This window comes from Antechinus flavipes, chromosome 6 (assembly GCF_016432865.1).
Source record: "Antechinus flavipes isolate AdamAnt ecotype Samford, QLD, Australia chromosome 6, AdamAnt_v2, whole genome shotgun sequence".
NCBI lineage: Eukaryota > Metazoa > Chordata > Mammalia > Dasyuromorphia > Dasyuridae > Antechinus > Antechinus flavipes.
The window spans coordinates 183,102,614-183,120,165 of NC_067403.1; the positions used below are offsets into that span (position 1 = coordinate 183,102,614).

The following is a 17,552-nucleotide window of genomic DNA, read 5'->3' on the forward strand; positions in this document are numbered from 1 at the left end:
ATAGTCAGAAAAAAGACAGACAGTCAATACTTTAACATATTTAACATGTATTGGTAGATCTGCCATCTAGAGGAGGGGATGGGGAGGAGGGAAAAAGCTGGAACAAAAGGTTCCATGGCAAGTCACTTAACTCCAATTGCATCAGCAAAAAAATAATAATAAAAAAAATTAAAATCTGGCCTCGGATACCTTACAGCTGTGTAAATCTTGTGAAGTCCCTTCATCTCTCCCTGACTCAATAATCCCCATATCTATAATGGAGAGCATAATACCTGGTCTATAAAAATGACCTGGTACTTAATACACATTTATTTTCTACCTTTTTCCTTCTTTGACTAGCATTACATCATAATTTGTTTACCATTTTTATTCTCCTTCATTTGTCACCTCCAATGGCGAATTACAATCCTTTGCCTTCATGTACTGGTGGGTCCATTCTCTAGTGGTTACATAGTGAAGGAAATCTCCAACGACATGGAAAACAGGACTGGGATAATAGTAAGCTATCAGAAAGTGCTTGAAGGTGTACAAAGCACTTCACAAATGTTATCTCCTTTGATCCTTATGTGAACCATCCTGGGAGGTAGGTACTATAATGACTCCCAATGTAGAGATCGGGATCACCAAGGCAGGCAAAAGCTAAATGATGTGGCCAGAGCCAGAAAGGATTTAAATTCAGGTCTTCCTGACTCCAGGTCTACCACACCACTTAGTGATCCAATGATCCATGAGGATCTGTATCTCAATATATAGCTAGAGTCCATCTGAAGGGTCAGGTCAGATGTCTGAATTTAAGGTAGGAAGAAAAGGATGACAATGGAATTGATTCTATACTATCAGACTATGCTTAGATCCAAAACTCACGAACCTATCTAAGGTAAAGCTCAGGGCTTTTTTATACAGACAGAAGTATCTGCATTGGGAGAAAAAAAAGAATTAGGGAATACCACAAAACACAACCACTGCAGAAATGTGGAAGCCACGGCCCTTGCTGGCTGGAAGAAAAGGTCTCAAAGGAGGAGGGAGTGAGTAGCTCTTCCCACACATGCACCTCTTCCTCCAATCTCACCACCTGGGCTTTTTGATGTTCCCACAACTGTTCCAGTCCCCTTCCAGAATCTATTATGTTTATCTATTGCTCCCTCCACCTAGGGGTCTCTAGGAATCCAAGCTGCTATTTGCACATTGGCAGAGAAAAGACCAATACCCTCTCTAGAGCATCCGAGGCACACCCAGACTATTTAAGAAACTGACCCTGTTGAAAAGGGATAAGAACCACATTTTGCAAGAGAGCCTAGAATCATGATCTATACCTAGAGTCTTCAGGCTTGAAGGCACACTGAGGCTAGAGAGGAGAATCAAATACACCAACTCACCTCCAGGGAATTTTCCAAGGTGCTGACAAGAGAGGGTCAGTCTTAGGTCCTCTGGCAAGCATGCCAAGTTAGTTCCAAATTTCATACTCCCCTTCTTCCCCTGCCCGCCTTCGCTTTCCCCACCCCCCACCCCTGCAATGACTATCCAGAGTTAATCTCACAAATCTTGAAAAGGAAATTCAACCTTGAAAAAACATGTCATGAGTGAAACAATGGAGTTAACCCTTCTGTTTAGTGAAGCGCAATATAATGTCATTCTGACAATCTTATGAGTTAAAATTAACTCTCAGGCTCCTCAAGGTTTGGGTCAGAAATACTAGTACATTCAATAATTTTGTCAGGCTTTCTTATGTTTGAGGATCTGCATTTCAATGAGCATCACATACAATGAAAAACGCTATTTCTGCCTCACAGGAAGCTCTTTCAGGCCCCTAAAAGTATGGAATTAGAATCTGCTTCCAGAGCTGGAGAGTATTTGAAAAGACTCTTTGCATTTACATTCATGAAATTCAATCAAACTATTTCCTCCTAATTCCTCCCTAAGACTTTGTAACCGGGCTTGTGCTCCTATCTTCAGCTACAGAATTGTGATTAGAAACAGAAGCACAAATGCTGTCATGAGGTTTTTCTATATATCTGCCCCTCTTTTTCCCCTACTTCCATAAAAGAGATTTGGACAAACCATGAAATCTCATTTATGATGCCTTAAAAAACTCCTATTTTTGAAAAGAAAAAGCATCAAATTGTTATTTGTGCCCTTGGAGATATGACTGGTGAGCAAAGATCAATCCTAGTATGTAAACTAACTATCCCAAACCTATGCAGAAAATTCTACTCTAAATTAGATGCTCATGAACTTCTCCAAATCCTATTTCCCTTCAAGAGGGAGGAAACACAGTCTTTTAGAGGCATCTGGGACTAAATAGGGTTTTTTTCCCCTAGCATTATTTATAATTACAAACTTCTGAAATGAAGCATGTGGAGGGAGGAAGAGAGAGCATGCTCTTCTTTAAAGGGAAAAAATCACCATGAAAATATAATTTGGACTCTAGCCATTCTCAAATTCAATCAATCAATAAGCAGCATGTGCCGAGTATTATATTAAGCATTGGGTACACAAAGACAAAAGTGAATCAATCCCTGTCCTGAAAAGAGATGATACCAATAGTACCTATAGCAACTAGTGCACAGAGAAGAGCTCCCAATAAAGATGAGAATAATGGGGAGGGAGAATGCTCCCAGCTCCTGCAGGAGTTTGCTCCTGAATCAAGTTTGAGGCACAGAGATGGAGGAGGTAGTGTCCTGTATGAAAGGGACCACAGGCCACAATGGTTTGTACTACAGTGCACATGAAAGAAACAGCAAGAGAGTGACAAATAAGAACCAGGGAAAAGTGGGATAAGGACAAGCACAATTGGAGAGTTTATGTTTAATCCCAGAAGCAATAGGAAGCCATAGAAGTTTACTGATCACGGGAGGACTGTGCAGGGGTTACTTTGTAAAGAAATCTGGAAGCAGGGAGTCCAGAAGAAGGATAACATAGTCCTGAATCAGGGAAGATGCCAAGGAGAGAAATCTCCAAGACCAAACAGCTGATGGTACTAGCAGAATGAGTGGAAGGAATCAAGACTAGAAAGGCCAGTGGTACCTCAGAGAGGTTCAGAGGGGAAAGACCCTGAGCTCTGCCAAGAGGACAACCAGTTCTAAATGCCCAGGAGGCACTGGCAGTGATCAAAGAAAGACTGGTATAAAGATATGTGCCTGGAATCATCAGAGGTGATATGAATACTCACAGGGACTAATGAGGTTATCTGCCTCATAGACAAATTAAAGTCCCTGGACCCCTGCCCAGGACAAGGCTTTTATATAACAAAAAATAAAATGCAGACAATTCCAAAGGAAAACAATTATCTTGAAATACAGTTATCAAAATATTTTAAAAGCAAATTCATTAAGGTGAAACAGCCCTGGAGTAGAGGGAAAAGAAGATAATCCAGTTGATTCTTGAGGAACAGTCAGTTAGTAAATAAGCATTTATTAAGCACCTACTATGTGCTACGTACTGAGGACATAAAAAGTGATAAAAGACGGTCTCTGCCTTCAGGGAAATTAAAATCGAATGGGGAAACAACAAGCAAACAAATATACACAAATAACCTCAAGACAGAATAAACTCTCTTTTTAGAAGGAAGACTCTGGAATTAAGAGGGGTTAGGGAAAGCTTCCTGTAGAAGGAGGGATTTTAGTAAGGACTTAATGGCAGCCCAGGAGGTCAGCAGTTGTAGCAGAGGAGGGAGTACATGGAAGATCTGGAGGCCAACCAGAGAAAATGCCCAGAACTAAGTGAGGGCAGGTTGTGTTTAAGGAACATCCAGGTGGCTACAATCTCTGGACTGGAGAATATGTTTTTGGGACCAAGTTATAAAAAGATTGGGCAGGTCATAAAGAGCTTTAGGAATCAAAAAGAATATTCTATATTTGATCCTGGAAGTGACTGGAAGCCACTAAAGTTAAATGAGTAGGAAAGACAATATGATTAGACCTGGGCTTTAGGAAAATCACTTTGTTAACTGAAAGGAGGATGGACTGGAGAGAGGAGATACCTGAGAAAGGCAAACCCACTATCAGCCATTGCATTAGTTCAGCATGAGGTGATGAGAGTCTGAACCAGGGCAAGGACAACATCAAAGAAGGAAGAGGAAAGTATTTGAGACATGGTGTAGAAGTGACATGGACAAGGTAGAAAATGAGCAGTCCATGACCTTTTTGCAGAGGAAATACACCTATCAAGGAGAGCCCACCACACATCTGCCAGCGTATGAAAAACCCAGTGTCTACCACAAAGGGTCACAGGTCATTTCTGTTAGGAGCACATCTGATTGCAAGAGCACTTGTTAGATGGCAAAGAGAGGCTGGGCTAAAGAGCAGGCCATGAGTTGGGAGGAGGGAGAAGGTCCCTTGCCTCCACTGCATCTTACCGGAAGGTTGTTTGTCTGGCTGAAGGCACGAATAACCTCCACAAGAGGGGCTAACATGGTGCATTTGGCCTCTGACACGCCATCAATGTTTTTCAGACTTTCCAGGGTACTTGGCCTGTTGAAAAAGATGAGATGAACATGAAAAAGGCACTCTATACACATGTAGGTAGGAACTGACTGACAATGGTTTCATTCTGATCCTCAACAAATTAAGGGGAAAAAATGGCCCAACTGATAAAACTCCTTTTTCCCAGAGATGATAGGTTAACTTGGGCTCTGCTATCATTTTTGGGCTATGTGGGGACCTAGGGCACAGTGCTGGGATTGGAGTTAGGTAGACCTGAGTTCGAACCTACCCTCACTCCCTAACAAGTCCTGGGACCTCTGCCTCAGTGTGCCCCCTCTGTAAAACGGGGATAATGGCATCTACCTCCTAGTGTACTTGTGGGGATCAGATAAGGTAACATCTGTAAAATCTTAGTAAACTTTAAAACACAATATAAATGATAATGATGTTATCATTAAGTAAACTCCACAAAGAATACATGATAGTTTCACTTGAAATATATCCAACAAATTAACAGGCAAGCAGCATGGGTCAACAATCTGAGAAATGTCTCCTTACCAGGAATCTTGATTTTTAAGAGGAATATGACTAAGGGACAGTATTTGGTCAAATGCTATAATGACACAACCCTTGGCCTGGAGCCCATTCAATCTGAGAGGATACAGGCATAGAAGCAAAGGAGCTGTGCAAAGAAGGGAAGGGCTTCCAGGCAATGATGAGAAGGGTAAACCAGTCCAGGCATGGATGCCCATCTGCAAATGGCCCCCAAACCAAGCAATAAAGGAAGTTGTCTGATATATCTACATTATTAGGTGAAAAATTTGGAACTGGCAGGGTCCCAAGAAGTTCCTCTAGATACCTCACTTTAGCAAGGAGCAAACCAGGCTCAGACAGGAGCAATGACTCACCCCCAGTACCCCGCTTGGGTCTGGGGACCCAGTCATATTCACACTCACTGATGCCCTAACTGTGCCAAAACTATACTGGGGACTTGGGGATGGGGAGACAACCCAGAAAAGATGGGCAGGGAAGCAGATTTCAGATTGGCCTTATTGAATAGACATGCTTAGAACAAGGAAAAATGGCAGATAGAGCTAGAGGCAAAGCAAAGGTCAAGGTTTCATAACAAATGGGGATAGGAGAGACAAGGAAATCCAAGGCCTCACTGGGGTTTTCCAGCCAGGAGATTGGGAGGTTGTTGGCACAATCAGAAGTAATAAAGAAGCTAGAAGAGTGAGCTATAAGTGGAATGATCTCAGGTAGTGAACAAATCCTATTCTTAGCTCTAGCAAGAAAAAGTATCCACTGGATCTCAGGTAGGCAGGCTGGAGACCCAGCTATTGAAATTCCTTTCAGAAGTGGATCAAGGAAGTCAGAGGAACAAGCAAGGGATGAAATGCATCATGTACTGTGGTCTAGGAGGAAAAGGAACTGGTATATATAAGCACCCCTGACACTCATGTGGTGGTACACAGACTCACCTCATCTTGGCCATATCCACCAGCACCTTGTTGGTAGCCAATAAAGCTGGAGGGATGTCCTTTTCGCTGGCCTGCTTCTGCCTTGCTTCCATCAATTTGCAATACAGTGCAGTCTGGACAAAAGAAAATCATAAGCCCTACAAGTCTCAAAAAAGTACACTAAAATAAAAGTCTGCCCATAGAGTTGGGCCTCAGCTAGCACATGATTCCAGAATATGGACAGATATTGCAATAAAGGAAGTTGTCTGATGTGTCTATCATTAGGCGAAAAATTTGGAGCTGGCAAGGTCCCAAGAAGTTCCTCTAAATACCCCACTTTAGCAAAGTACAAACCAGGCTTAGACAGGAGCAATGAATCTCAGATTTCCAAGGGGTATACATAGGCCACTCCATGCACAGCAATCTCTATTCCACCTGAAAAGGAGTCGCCCAGTCCTTGCCCAAAGATCTAGAGCAAGGACCCAAGCCCCATCACACACTGACATGGTGGGACAGAAACACCAATATCACATGGGCATAATCATGGACACATTTTGGTGAACACTGACATAATACTTTCCATATTAACACTGGACCAGTCCCCTGATCCCTCCATGCCTCAGTCTCCTCTAAATTATAAAATGAAAGATTTGACTCTCTTATGACTCTTTAGACAATGATAGAAAACAGCAGTGCAAACATTAGCAATCCTTTTTATTACAGATGATCCAACAGGCTCAGGGATTGTCCAATGTCACCAAGCCAGGCACAGTGAGACACAGATATTCTGTCCCAAGGAACAGCCTCCCTTTCTCACCCTGATTTACCTGAAACTGCTGCTCTTTGGATGAAACAGATTCTGGGGAGTCACAGGAACCAGGAAGAGGAAGAGGCTTCGCTGGTGATGTTGGCCAAACTCTATATGATTCAAAGGAAAAAAAAAAACTTGAGGTCAGAGCAAGGTGAGGCCTTCATTCGTTTGGCAGCTAATTTTCCACCAATTCCATTAACCAAAGCTCCCTGCTGAGATACCATTGCTTTTTCATGACTATGGAAATCCAGTAGGCAAGCATGTGGCTGACATTCAAAATCATCTGTCACCAAAAAGCAGGCTTTTCTATTAACGAATGATGAGCATTTCATTGTCAACTCCCTCACAGAGGAAAGAAAATGATGTCTTAGCAAAAGTCAAAGGAGGAGTGGAGAAATGAAGACCCAAAGCACTCTCAGGAAGAAATAAGGAAGAAGCTCAACATGAGTATTTAAATGAGATTCACATACTTGAATTACCCTCTAGTCTGACATTTATCAAGCAATTTACTGAGCACTCAAGTCCATTAATTTACTCAATCTTCCCAAAAAAAAACCCTGGGAACTGATCTCTCTCTACAGGAAGGACTGTCTCCATTTTATAGAGGAAGAGTCTCAGAAGTAACTTATATTAGAGTGAAGACAAATAGAGCTAAATCAAAATATACAGTTCATGAACTTTAAATTTATGTAGACTTAGGGTCTTGAACTTGAGGAAAAAGTAATTCAATTTAAGAATTCTTACTATCACGGTCTACTAAGCGAAACCGAGGGACAATTAAAAATGAATTCAAACAGCAATTTTGTTCAGTGTGAGATTTGATTCTGATTGACTCTTCTCCTTCTTCCCCTTGATATTCTAGCCTTTTTGTCCTTTTGGATGAATGTTATCCTTCCTTCTAACTATGCATAGTCTGCAAGATATTGCACAGATAAAGAAATGCATAAAGAAATGCATCTAGGCCCCATGGCCACAGGGCCTGGTCAATAGGATGGCCTCTTGTTCCAATGATTCTGTAGGGCAGTTGTCCCATGATTCTTGACCTCTAAATGTTGGCTGATTTCCTTGGCCTTGAGACACTGCTCACTCCCAATTCTCTTCTCTTTATCATCTCCTTCACTAACTTCCTCCAAGAGAAGGCCTTTGGGTTCCTTGTCTAACCTCTCCACATTGCCCTGATAATCATGTTCCATCTATCCAACTATCTCTTAACCATTCTATACTCCCTCCCCTCCATCTTCCCCCAATCATCCATCTCACAGCTTCAAATGAAGGGTAGCCTGGAGCCCTCTAACCGGACATCCCAGCCGCACCTCACACCATAAAGAACTCATCATTTCCCCACCAAGCCGGTCTCCTCCCACTTTCCTCACAGATGGCAGAGATGCCAACATGCTCCAGGTACACAGTCCTCTTGAGGGGGGTGAAGAAAAAGGCGAGCTGTGGAGTCCTGGCCTCCTCCCTCCCATCAGCTAACAGGGCATAACTTCAGGCTTCATTCACTCCCTCTTTCCTGGATGACTGTAACAAGTGATGACCCTAGCTGTCATCTCTCTCCTCTATAACTATCCTCTCTGCTAATGTCTCATCTGAACGTCCCAGATCTGGAGGGAAACTGCCCCAAGCTTCCTAAGCCAGCCACTGGATTATGTTCCCTCCCAAGACCCTCAACTGTTTCCCACAACTCCATCTCTCCCAACTGTCTTCCTTGGTTCTGTCCCCATACGTAGTCCAAACCCCACACTGCCATCACCCTGGTGCAAGCCTTCATCACTGCATGCCTGAGGGCTGGTCTCCCTGCTTCAAGTCTGTCCATCCTTCACTCAGCAATCTTTCAAAAGCCTAAGTCTGACTACTCAGTGAACTCTAGTGGCTGCCTGTTATCTCCAGGAGCAAACCTAAAATCCTCTCGGGCTTTTAAAGCCCTTCATATTCTGGCCTCTTTCTATCTTTCCAGTCTTCTTATACCTCACTCCCTCCTTCCATATACTCTGCAGCCTAGTGGTGTTCCTTGAAAAGGACTCTCCATTTCCTACCTCCTGTCATTTTCACAGGCCACCTCTCTGACCTGGAAGTTTCTGCCTCCTCATCATCCATTGCTAGCTTCCCTCAAGTCCCAGTTAAATCCCACCTTCTGCAAGAAGCATTCCCAACTCCTCCTCAACCTCAGTGCTTTTCCCTCTGAGACTATTTCTAATTTAACTTGCCTGTATCTTGTTTCTACGAAGTTGTTGGCAGACTGTCTCCCCCATTAGATTATGAATGCCTCGAGGGCAGAGACTATCTTCTGCTTTTTTTGTATCCCCAGAACTTAGCATCCTGCCTGGCACGTAGCAGGAGTTCATAAATGTCAGCTTACTTGACATTAAAATCATTTTCCCAAGTCAACGGTTTGCCATCAATGTCACCCCACCCTCATAAAAACATCAGCTGCTTCCTCTTAGATAAAGACTAGAATTTGCCCCTCTCTCACTCGGTCTTCCACCCATGCTTCTTATACTGTGCTGCCGCCCCTTTCCCCATCTGCCCATACTAAATTAGAAGCTCATGAAGGACTCAAACAGCTTTCTATCCCTGCTTTTTGTTTCAGTGTCCAGCAAAGTATTCTATTAAATTGAAAAACACTAAGTCAGAATAGGATAAGGTCAATCAAAGGACATCAGTGGTCCCATAATCAAAACCAGTAAAGGAGAACACTTTGACTGAAGTAGAATTTGACCTATTTATTTAAAAATGTTTATTAAATTCTTCTCAAATTAATTCATCAACAGAAATGACTCAGCTACAGAAGAAACACTGATTACAAATCTCCATCAAGTGAGACACTACTCACAAAATCACAGACAGTCTGAAGGCTTCTCAGAGGCCTTCTAGTCCAGCCTCCTAATTTTATAGACGAGAAAACTGAGACATAAGAAGTCAGGTGTCTGCCCAAGACTAAACAGGCAACAAAGGGGGGAAAGCCAAGACTTGAAATCTAGTCTTCTGGTCCCCAATTCAGTGCTGGTACAACTGCACCACCCCATGAAGGAAATTAGACCAGAGCAAGACCTTGCCCCTCATTTCAGCTCCTGATGGGCTCACAAGAAAGGAAGGGGAGAAGAAATGGTTAAGTGAGAAAGAAAAAGTCACTGAGAATTTGGTGCTAAATAACTGAAAGTTGCAGCTAACCAAAGAGTGATCTGTGAGATTGTCAATCCCTCATATCAAGTCAACAAGCATTTAATAAGCACCTACTCTGTGCCAGGCCCTGAGATAAGTACAGGAGATACAAAGAAAGGCAGAAGATACTTCCTGTATTCAAAGAGCTCAAATTCTAATGAAAAAGACAACATACCAATAGCCATGAACAAATAAGCTATAGACAAGATAAACTGATAATCATACACAAAGGAAAAGCATCAGAATTAAGGGGATCACAAAACTACTCTGAAGGATTCATGATGAAAAATGCTGTCCATATCCAGAGAAAAAACTGATTGTGTCTGAATTCAGACTAAAGCATACTCTTTTTTTTTTTTTTTTTTACTTTTTTTTCTTGAGATTTTTTTTTGGGGGGTGGGAGAAGACTATGTTTTCTTTTGCAGTGGAAAATGTTTTGCCTAACTTCATATGGTGTTTTCTCAGTGAGGGAGGAGGTGAGAAAGAAAGGAGAGAATCTGGAACTTAATGTTTTAAAAAGCAAAAGTAAAAAATTGTTTTACATGTAATCAGGGAAAATAAAAATATTAAAACATAAAATTAAGATGGCTCCCAATACTCCTATAGAAGGTGGAATTTTACCTGGGACCTGAAGAAAGGTATAGGGCAGAGAGGAACAGAAAGAGCAGCCCAGCGATGGGGGAACAACCAGAAAAAAAATTCCAGGAATCAAGAGATAAGAAGGTCTGGTGAGATGAACAAGGTCAGTGCTACTGGATCATGAGTATTGGGGCAAAGAAAAGTGGGGGAAAGAGGAGAAGGGCAAAGTATAAGAAAACTGGAAAGGTGAGATGGGGGCAGGCTATGAACAGCTTTAAAAGCCAAAGAAGCATTTCATATTGGATTCTAGGGTCCAATGGAGTTAATTGAGATGGGAGTCCTAGACTACAATTGGTCAGACATTTGCTTGAAGATTAATTCACCCAAATAGAGGATAGACTCAAGTGGGGAGAAGCCTGGGGTAGGCAGATTCCCAGTAGCTAGTACAATGATGCAGGTATTAGCAGCATCAGGCGAGCAGGTATACATATGAGAGATGCTACAGAAGTGAACTCAACAGATCTTGACTACAACTTGGGTACTAGGGCAGGTGGGGAGGGGAAGATCTCACCCCCAATGAGGAATGAGGAGTCCAGAATGATTCCTAGGTTGGGAGCCCAAAAGACTATAAGATGGGTGATTCTCTATAGTAAGAGACAAATTATGAAGACAGGAGAGTTTAGAGGGAAAGATAATGAGTTCAATTTCAGACATCTTGAATTTAAGCTGTCTACTGGATAGCCAATTTGAGATGTCTAAGAGGCAGCTGGAAATGCAAGACTAGAGGTCAGCAGAAAGATTAGGGCATAGGTGATTCCACATCCAAATGAGCTGATGTCATCATAGGAAAGAAAACAAAGGGAACAAGATCTGGTACAGAACCTGAAGGAGCTGATAAGGATCCAGAATAGGAGTGCTCAAATAGGCAGGATGAAAACCAGGAGAGAGGGAGTCCCCAAAACTCAGAGAGAAGAGATTGTCATGGAGGAGACCATAATCAAGTGTCAAAGGCTACAGAGAGATTGAAGAGAATGAGAATTGAGCAAGCTGATAAGTTATTTAAGTCATAATTCTTAATGATCCCTTTGGGATTATTCTTAGCAGAGATCCTGGATTTGTTTGCCATTTCCTTCTCCAGTTCATTTTACAGATGAAGAAACTGAGGCAGAATTAAGTGACTTACCCAGGATCACCCAGCTAGGAAGTGTCTGAGGTCAGATTTGAATTCACAAAAATGAGTGTTCCTGACTTCATGCCTGGCACTGAGCACATTAGCTGCCCTGTCTTCTTTTATATTTCTCTAATTATTAATGATTTAAACCTTTTTTTAAATGTGACTATTAATAGCTTTCTTTCTCTGAAAATGCTTGTTCATATGCTTTAACCATTTATTAACTGGGGAAAATATAAATTTGACTCAATTTTCTACATATTTGATAAATGAAAACGTTTACAAAAGTAAAATTCCTTTGGATCTGGCCAATAAGAGATTACTGGTAACTTTAGGGAAAAAAATTAGCTTCACTGGAGTGATGAATCTGGGAGCCAGACTGCAGATAGAGATAAGAAAATTATAATCAAGTTAACAAATGTTTAAATTTTTTTTAAATAAGGTGAATTATTCAAGAGGAAACTTCTCTTATATTCTATATAATAGAATACCAGGTGTTTGAGTCCCAAACTATCAAAGACTATGTAAGATAAAGTCCTATTTTACATGCAAAACTAATGCTCAGAGTTTAAGAGATAAATCCCTAACTGAACAGCGTCCAAGATCTAGTATTAGTCGCGTTATTTGACAATTAAAAAGATTCTGTCTCCAGACTTCAGCACCAAGAATCCTTCAAGATCCACAACCCCAAGAGAATAGGGTTCCTCAGCCCTGGAAGCCTCCATTCCGATCCACCCTCTTTCCCCAAACACCTCCACCATAGTCACTGGACCCAGATCTGCCTGGCCTGATATCATTAGCCCAAGAGCACTCACAACCAGATTTGGACCTTTCTTTTCTGACTGAGAAGTCATCTCTTCAGTCTGTCTCATCCCTCATGTTGCTGATGAGGTGATGGACTAATAACCAAAGGAAAATTCCATCTTGACTTGAGACATACCCCCAGGCTCCAACTCCCCATCACCTGTAGGCTCTCACTTGGTACTACTGAAGGGACAACCTACTACAGATGCCAAAGCTAATGCTACCAGAGCGGTGTCAAAGGACCCCAGAAAGCAGGGGGTCAATCCCAACCTAATAGGACTTTCCCCTGTCTACAACTAATCAAATTCCAATTCATGGCCCCTCAGTCCTTAAGTTTCAGAGACCCTGTGCAGCAAGGCCAAAATGTAGACCGAAAGCCTGGAGGGAAAAGACTTGGAGACTTTTCTTCCCATGGATAGAGCTCTCTTTGGTGGTCCCTGCTCTACAGCCAGCCCTCTGCCCCTTAGAGCACTTGACCACCTGATGGAACCTTAATTATTCCAGAGGTCCTGGTTCCAGTACTTAGTCCCATCAGGGGACCATAAGGAGATGGCCTGAATAGAGTGGCCTCCTTGCCTCTGAATTTGCAGCCCTCCATTTACCCAATGTCTAGATCAGAGGAATGGTGTCTAAGCTTAACAAGGTGGATCCTTCATCAAAAGGTTCCTGAACTAAGTATATCCGGTTTTCTGGCTTTCCAGTAGAACTTTACCAAACACAATTTTCACCATAAACGGTGCAGGTCCAGGACAAGGCATTCCTATTTGCCTATTTCCTAAGTACAATCCTCTTTAACACAATCCTAAAATTGGGAGCTTCCAGTTCTCTCTTATATAGTTTTTATGGAAAGAAGGATAGAAGGAAGAAAGGATGAAAGGGAAGGAGGGAGGAAGAGAAGAAGAGAGGAAGGAGGGAAGGAAGGAGGAAAGAAAGGAGGAAAGAGAGAGGGAAGAAAAGAAGGGAGGGAGGGAGAGAGGAAACAAAGGGAAGGAAGGAGGGAAAAAAGAGAGGGAAGGAGGGAGAAAAGGAGGGAGGAAGGAAGGAAAAAAGGAAGGAAGGAAAATTTTGATTACATTAAATGAAAAAGGTTTTGCACAAACAAAATCAATGCAGCCAAGATTAGAAGGGAAGCAGAAAACTGGGAAACAATTTTTACAACCAATGCTTCTGATAAAGGACTCATTTCTAAAATATATAGAAAACTAAGTCAAATTTATAAGAATACAAGTCATTCCCCAATTAATAAATGGACAAAGGATATGAAGAGGCAATTTTTAGGTAAAAAAATTAAAGCCATTTTTAGTTGTATAAAGAAATGCTCTAAATCACTATTGATTAAAGAAATGCAAATTAAGATAACTCTTGAGATACCACTTCACACCTACCAGTTTAAGATGACAAGAAAAAATAATGATAAATGTTGAAAAACTGGGACACAAATACATTGTTGGTGAAGTTGTGAACAGATCTAACCATTCTGGAGAGCAATTTGAAACTATGTCCAATGGATTATCAAACTGCGCATACTCTTTGATTCATCATGATTAGGTCTGTATCCCAAAGAGATCAAAAGACGGGAAAAGATTCACATATGCAAAAATGTTTGTAGCACCTCTTTTCTCATAGTGGCAAGGAAGTGGAAATTAAGTGGATACTCATCAGTTGTGAAGTGATTAAATAAATTATGGAATATGAAAGTAATGGAATATTATTGTTCTGTAAGAAATGAGCAGGCTGATTTCAGAAAAGCCTGGAAAAACTGATGCTGAGTGAAATGAGCAGAACGAGGAGAACATTGTACACAATAACAATAAGATTATGTGGTGATCAACTATGATATACTTAGCTCTTCTTAGCAATATGATGTTCTAAGACAATTCTAACAGACTTGGGATAGAAAATGCCATCAACATCCAAAGACAGAATTAAGGAGATTGAATATAAATTGAAGCATAGTATTTTTACCTTTTGCTTGTTAGCTTTTTCTTTCTCATGCTTTTTCCCTTTTGTTCTAATTTTTTTTCTGTTGTTGTTGAAGCAATTGGGGTTAAGTGACTTGCCTAAGGTCACAGCTAGGAAGAGTTAAGTGTCTGAGGCCTGATTTGAAATCAGGTCCTCCTGACTTCAGGTACTCTATCCACTGCACCATCTAGCTTCCCCAGTTTTTCTGATTTTTCTTGAATAACATAACAAATATGGAAATATATTTTAAAATATTATACATGTATAATCCATATCAGATAGCTTGCTATCTGGGATAGTAGAAAAAGTAAAGAAAAGGAGGGAGAAAAAATTTTGAACATAGAATATTATAAAAATGAATGCTGAAAACTATCTTTACATGTATTTGGGGAAAATAAAATATTATTGAGAATAAAAAGACTATTATCTCTTATTTGGATTATTTTTTCCCAGACAAAATATTATCAGTAGTTTTACAAGACTACATCTTCTACAAGATTTCCTGGTTTAAATATGTTCAAATCCCATAAAAATATAAATTATTAAAGTATGAAGAAAATAACTAAAAAAAAATTTTAAATGCATTTAGAAACACACACACATACCCCCAGTACCAGTTAACCATGAAGAATAACAGCCCACAACAGTAGAACTCCAACTGTTTGAATCTTTGAATCATTTAGATACTCTTTCCTTACTCATAGCCCACCACTTCCATTCCCCAAGATAAGCTTTCTTTGTTGTTTCAACTTTCTATGTATAAAAAAGCAGAAAAATCAATACTTTACTCAGGAGAGTTCCTATCAGCTTGACCTCTAAGACTGACCCAACTATGAAAACTGATGCCACTAGCCTTGGGAACAAGCTCAACTAATCAAAGTCTCTAAAAATAATTTCAAACAGGATAAAACATAATAAAGTTCTAATGAAGAATAAATTGAGCAAAAGAATTCACTGATCCCACATTCAAGTTAATCAAGGCCAAGGCTGTAATTAAACGTAGAATATATTAATGAATTTATTAAGTATCACTAAAATTAACCTCTAAAAATTACAACAAAAAAATCAATGCCAAGAGGCAAAATGTGTATAAAGCTTCTCAAAAAAATCTAATTTATATAACTTTAATTGCAAACCTGATATCACCTGTCTATAGCTTTTTAGCATGTAAACATGTTGAAGTGTTAAAGCCATTTCTGTTCTAATTAACTTTAATCAATAAGACACTTCTAAACTTTTATTCAGCCTGAGACTTCTGATAACAGTATAGAACTGGAAGGGACTTTAGATGTCACCTCTTCCCAAAGCCCAGATTACAATCGAGGGAAGCAAAAAACAGGGTGGGGGGCAGTACTATAGAAGCTGCACAGGAAGCAAGCAGCAAAACTAGCATTTGAAGCCAGGTCCTGTTTCTCTAAATCCTACGCTGCCGCATTCCATGATAACAGACTTCCCCTCTTGCCTTTCCTCAAGAAACGCTGGGCCACCAAAACCCTACAAGACTCCAAGAGAGGGAGAAGCCATGCTCTGATGCACCTGCTTCAAATCACTACTACCCGTCCTCTTCCTTGGAGAAAATCCCAGACCACAGAAATACAAATTTAAAGAGTGTTCCCTCTGGATTTCAAATTTGGTTCTTTCATGTCACTTTTCTCCAATCAAGACGAATTACAAGTTTTATTCCAGAGCTAATCTTCTCAATGGATACAAAGAAAGAGGCAAAGAAAGAAAAACCTCCCCTTGACCCTTTTAAATAAACTTCCTTCAAGGAAGGAACCTTCTAATCGAGGAACTATGAATTCTATGAATGCAAATCTTATTGTAAGATTATTCACAATAAAACCTGTTAGGTTAAGTGTTAAAATAATTCTGATTTCAGACAATCAGCCTTGAGCACTTCACAAACTCAATAAAACCCAAACTTCAACATCAGCTTCACAGGTGACAGCTTATACTCTCCTCTCAAGGATAATATTTGCTTTTTTTTTTTTTTTTTTTTAAGCCTATTCAGCCAAATCTCTGAAGAGCTCAAGAAGGAATTGAACAAATTATTACAACTGATAAAAAAAGGTTAAAAAGTGACACCAAATGGTCTCCCTTTCACCATTTGAAAAAGAGAAAATACATGACTTCCCCACCATCTGAGTCTTCTTTAATGGGAAGATGTTGGTCTCAGCACTGCACTCAGCCATTTGTCATGCTATCGATAGCTTCATCCAACTGCCTCTTCTAACCTATATCTTGCTTTCCCATCTAATAAGTATATGGGTTACAACCTAAACATAGCATAAACAGGCATTTCACATACTGTGAAATGATAATGTTGAAATGACTTATTAACAAGAAAACTAATGAAAATTTATTTTTAAAAAATGAACCTTGGTTTTAGTAATTTCCTTGGACACAGGTCTTCATTGGCATGAAGGAGGAGCGTCTGGGATGACTTATCAGTGGCTTTATCCAGCCAGATTCTACCCTATAAAACAAAACCTCCAGTCAGACAATAAATATTTAGTATATGCCTGTTTTGTGTAAGGTTTTGATAATAAGCGTGTATTGTATGCCTACCATACATAGAGTTCTATATTAAGTAAACAAAGGTTAAAAATAGTCTCAGCCATCAAGGCGCTCATATTCTAACAGAAGAGGTCCATTTAATATATTTTATGTGTGAATATAACATAAGTATAACAGAAAGGTCAACTTCTACCCTTCTTACCTTCTTTGTAAGAACACAAATTTTGGCAAATTTCTTGGATCCTGACTTTTCTTCTAAAAAACCCTCTGAAATCAGCTGCCGAGCCAAAGCCTTCCACCAGCTCTCCAAATGGTCCTTGCCACCACCAAAGAGACAATGATGACGGAAATTATCAGGAAGACGTTGAGAATTCTGAAATTAGGAGGAAAAATCAACATCTACATATTTTTCTTTACTTATAGTAGACAAAATACTTATTTCCTCAAGTAGACAAGAAAAGCAGGCTAAAATTCTCTTGGGGTGGGTGACTTATCTTGAGTGGCTTGTGCTCCTAAAGACTTGTGACTTTGGCAGATTCCAAGAGTACACCCCCGGCACTACATTACTTCCAGGCCAGTTTTCTGACACATAAAGGAAAGATGATTGAAACCCACCATCTGGCCAAAGCCAAGAAGTTTAAAGTTCACTCTCATAATATTTTATT

The 17,552-nt window shown here is 40.4% G+C and overlaps 1 protein-coding gene across 4 annotated transcripts in view; it reads right to left on the reverse strand.

Annotated features, from left to right (window-relative positions):
* Nucleotides 1–17,552, reverse strand: part of WRN (WRN RecQ like helicase) — a 90,473-nt gene that overhangs the window by 14,912 nt on the left and 58,009 nt on the right. For all 4 annotated transcript variants that reach the window (XM_051967194.1, XM_051967192.1, XM_051967193.1 and 1 more), the window contains 5 exons: nt 17,090–17,260; nt 16,749–16,846; nt 6,709–6,799; nt 5,903–6,015; nt 4,355–4,469 (listed from right to left, as the gene is read on the reverse strand). In XM_051967194.1, the coding sequence (XP_051823154.1) occupies nt 4,355–4,469; nt 5,903–6,015; nt 6,709–6,799; nt 16,749–16,846; nt 17,090–17,260 (588 nt within the window). The remainder of the gene's footprint in view (nt 1–4,354; nt 4,470–5,902; nt 6,016–6,708; nt 6,800–16,748; nt 16,847–17,089; nt 17,261–17,552) is intronic.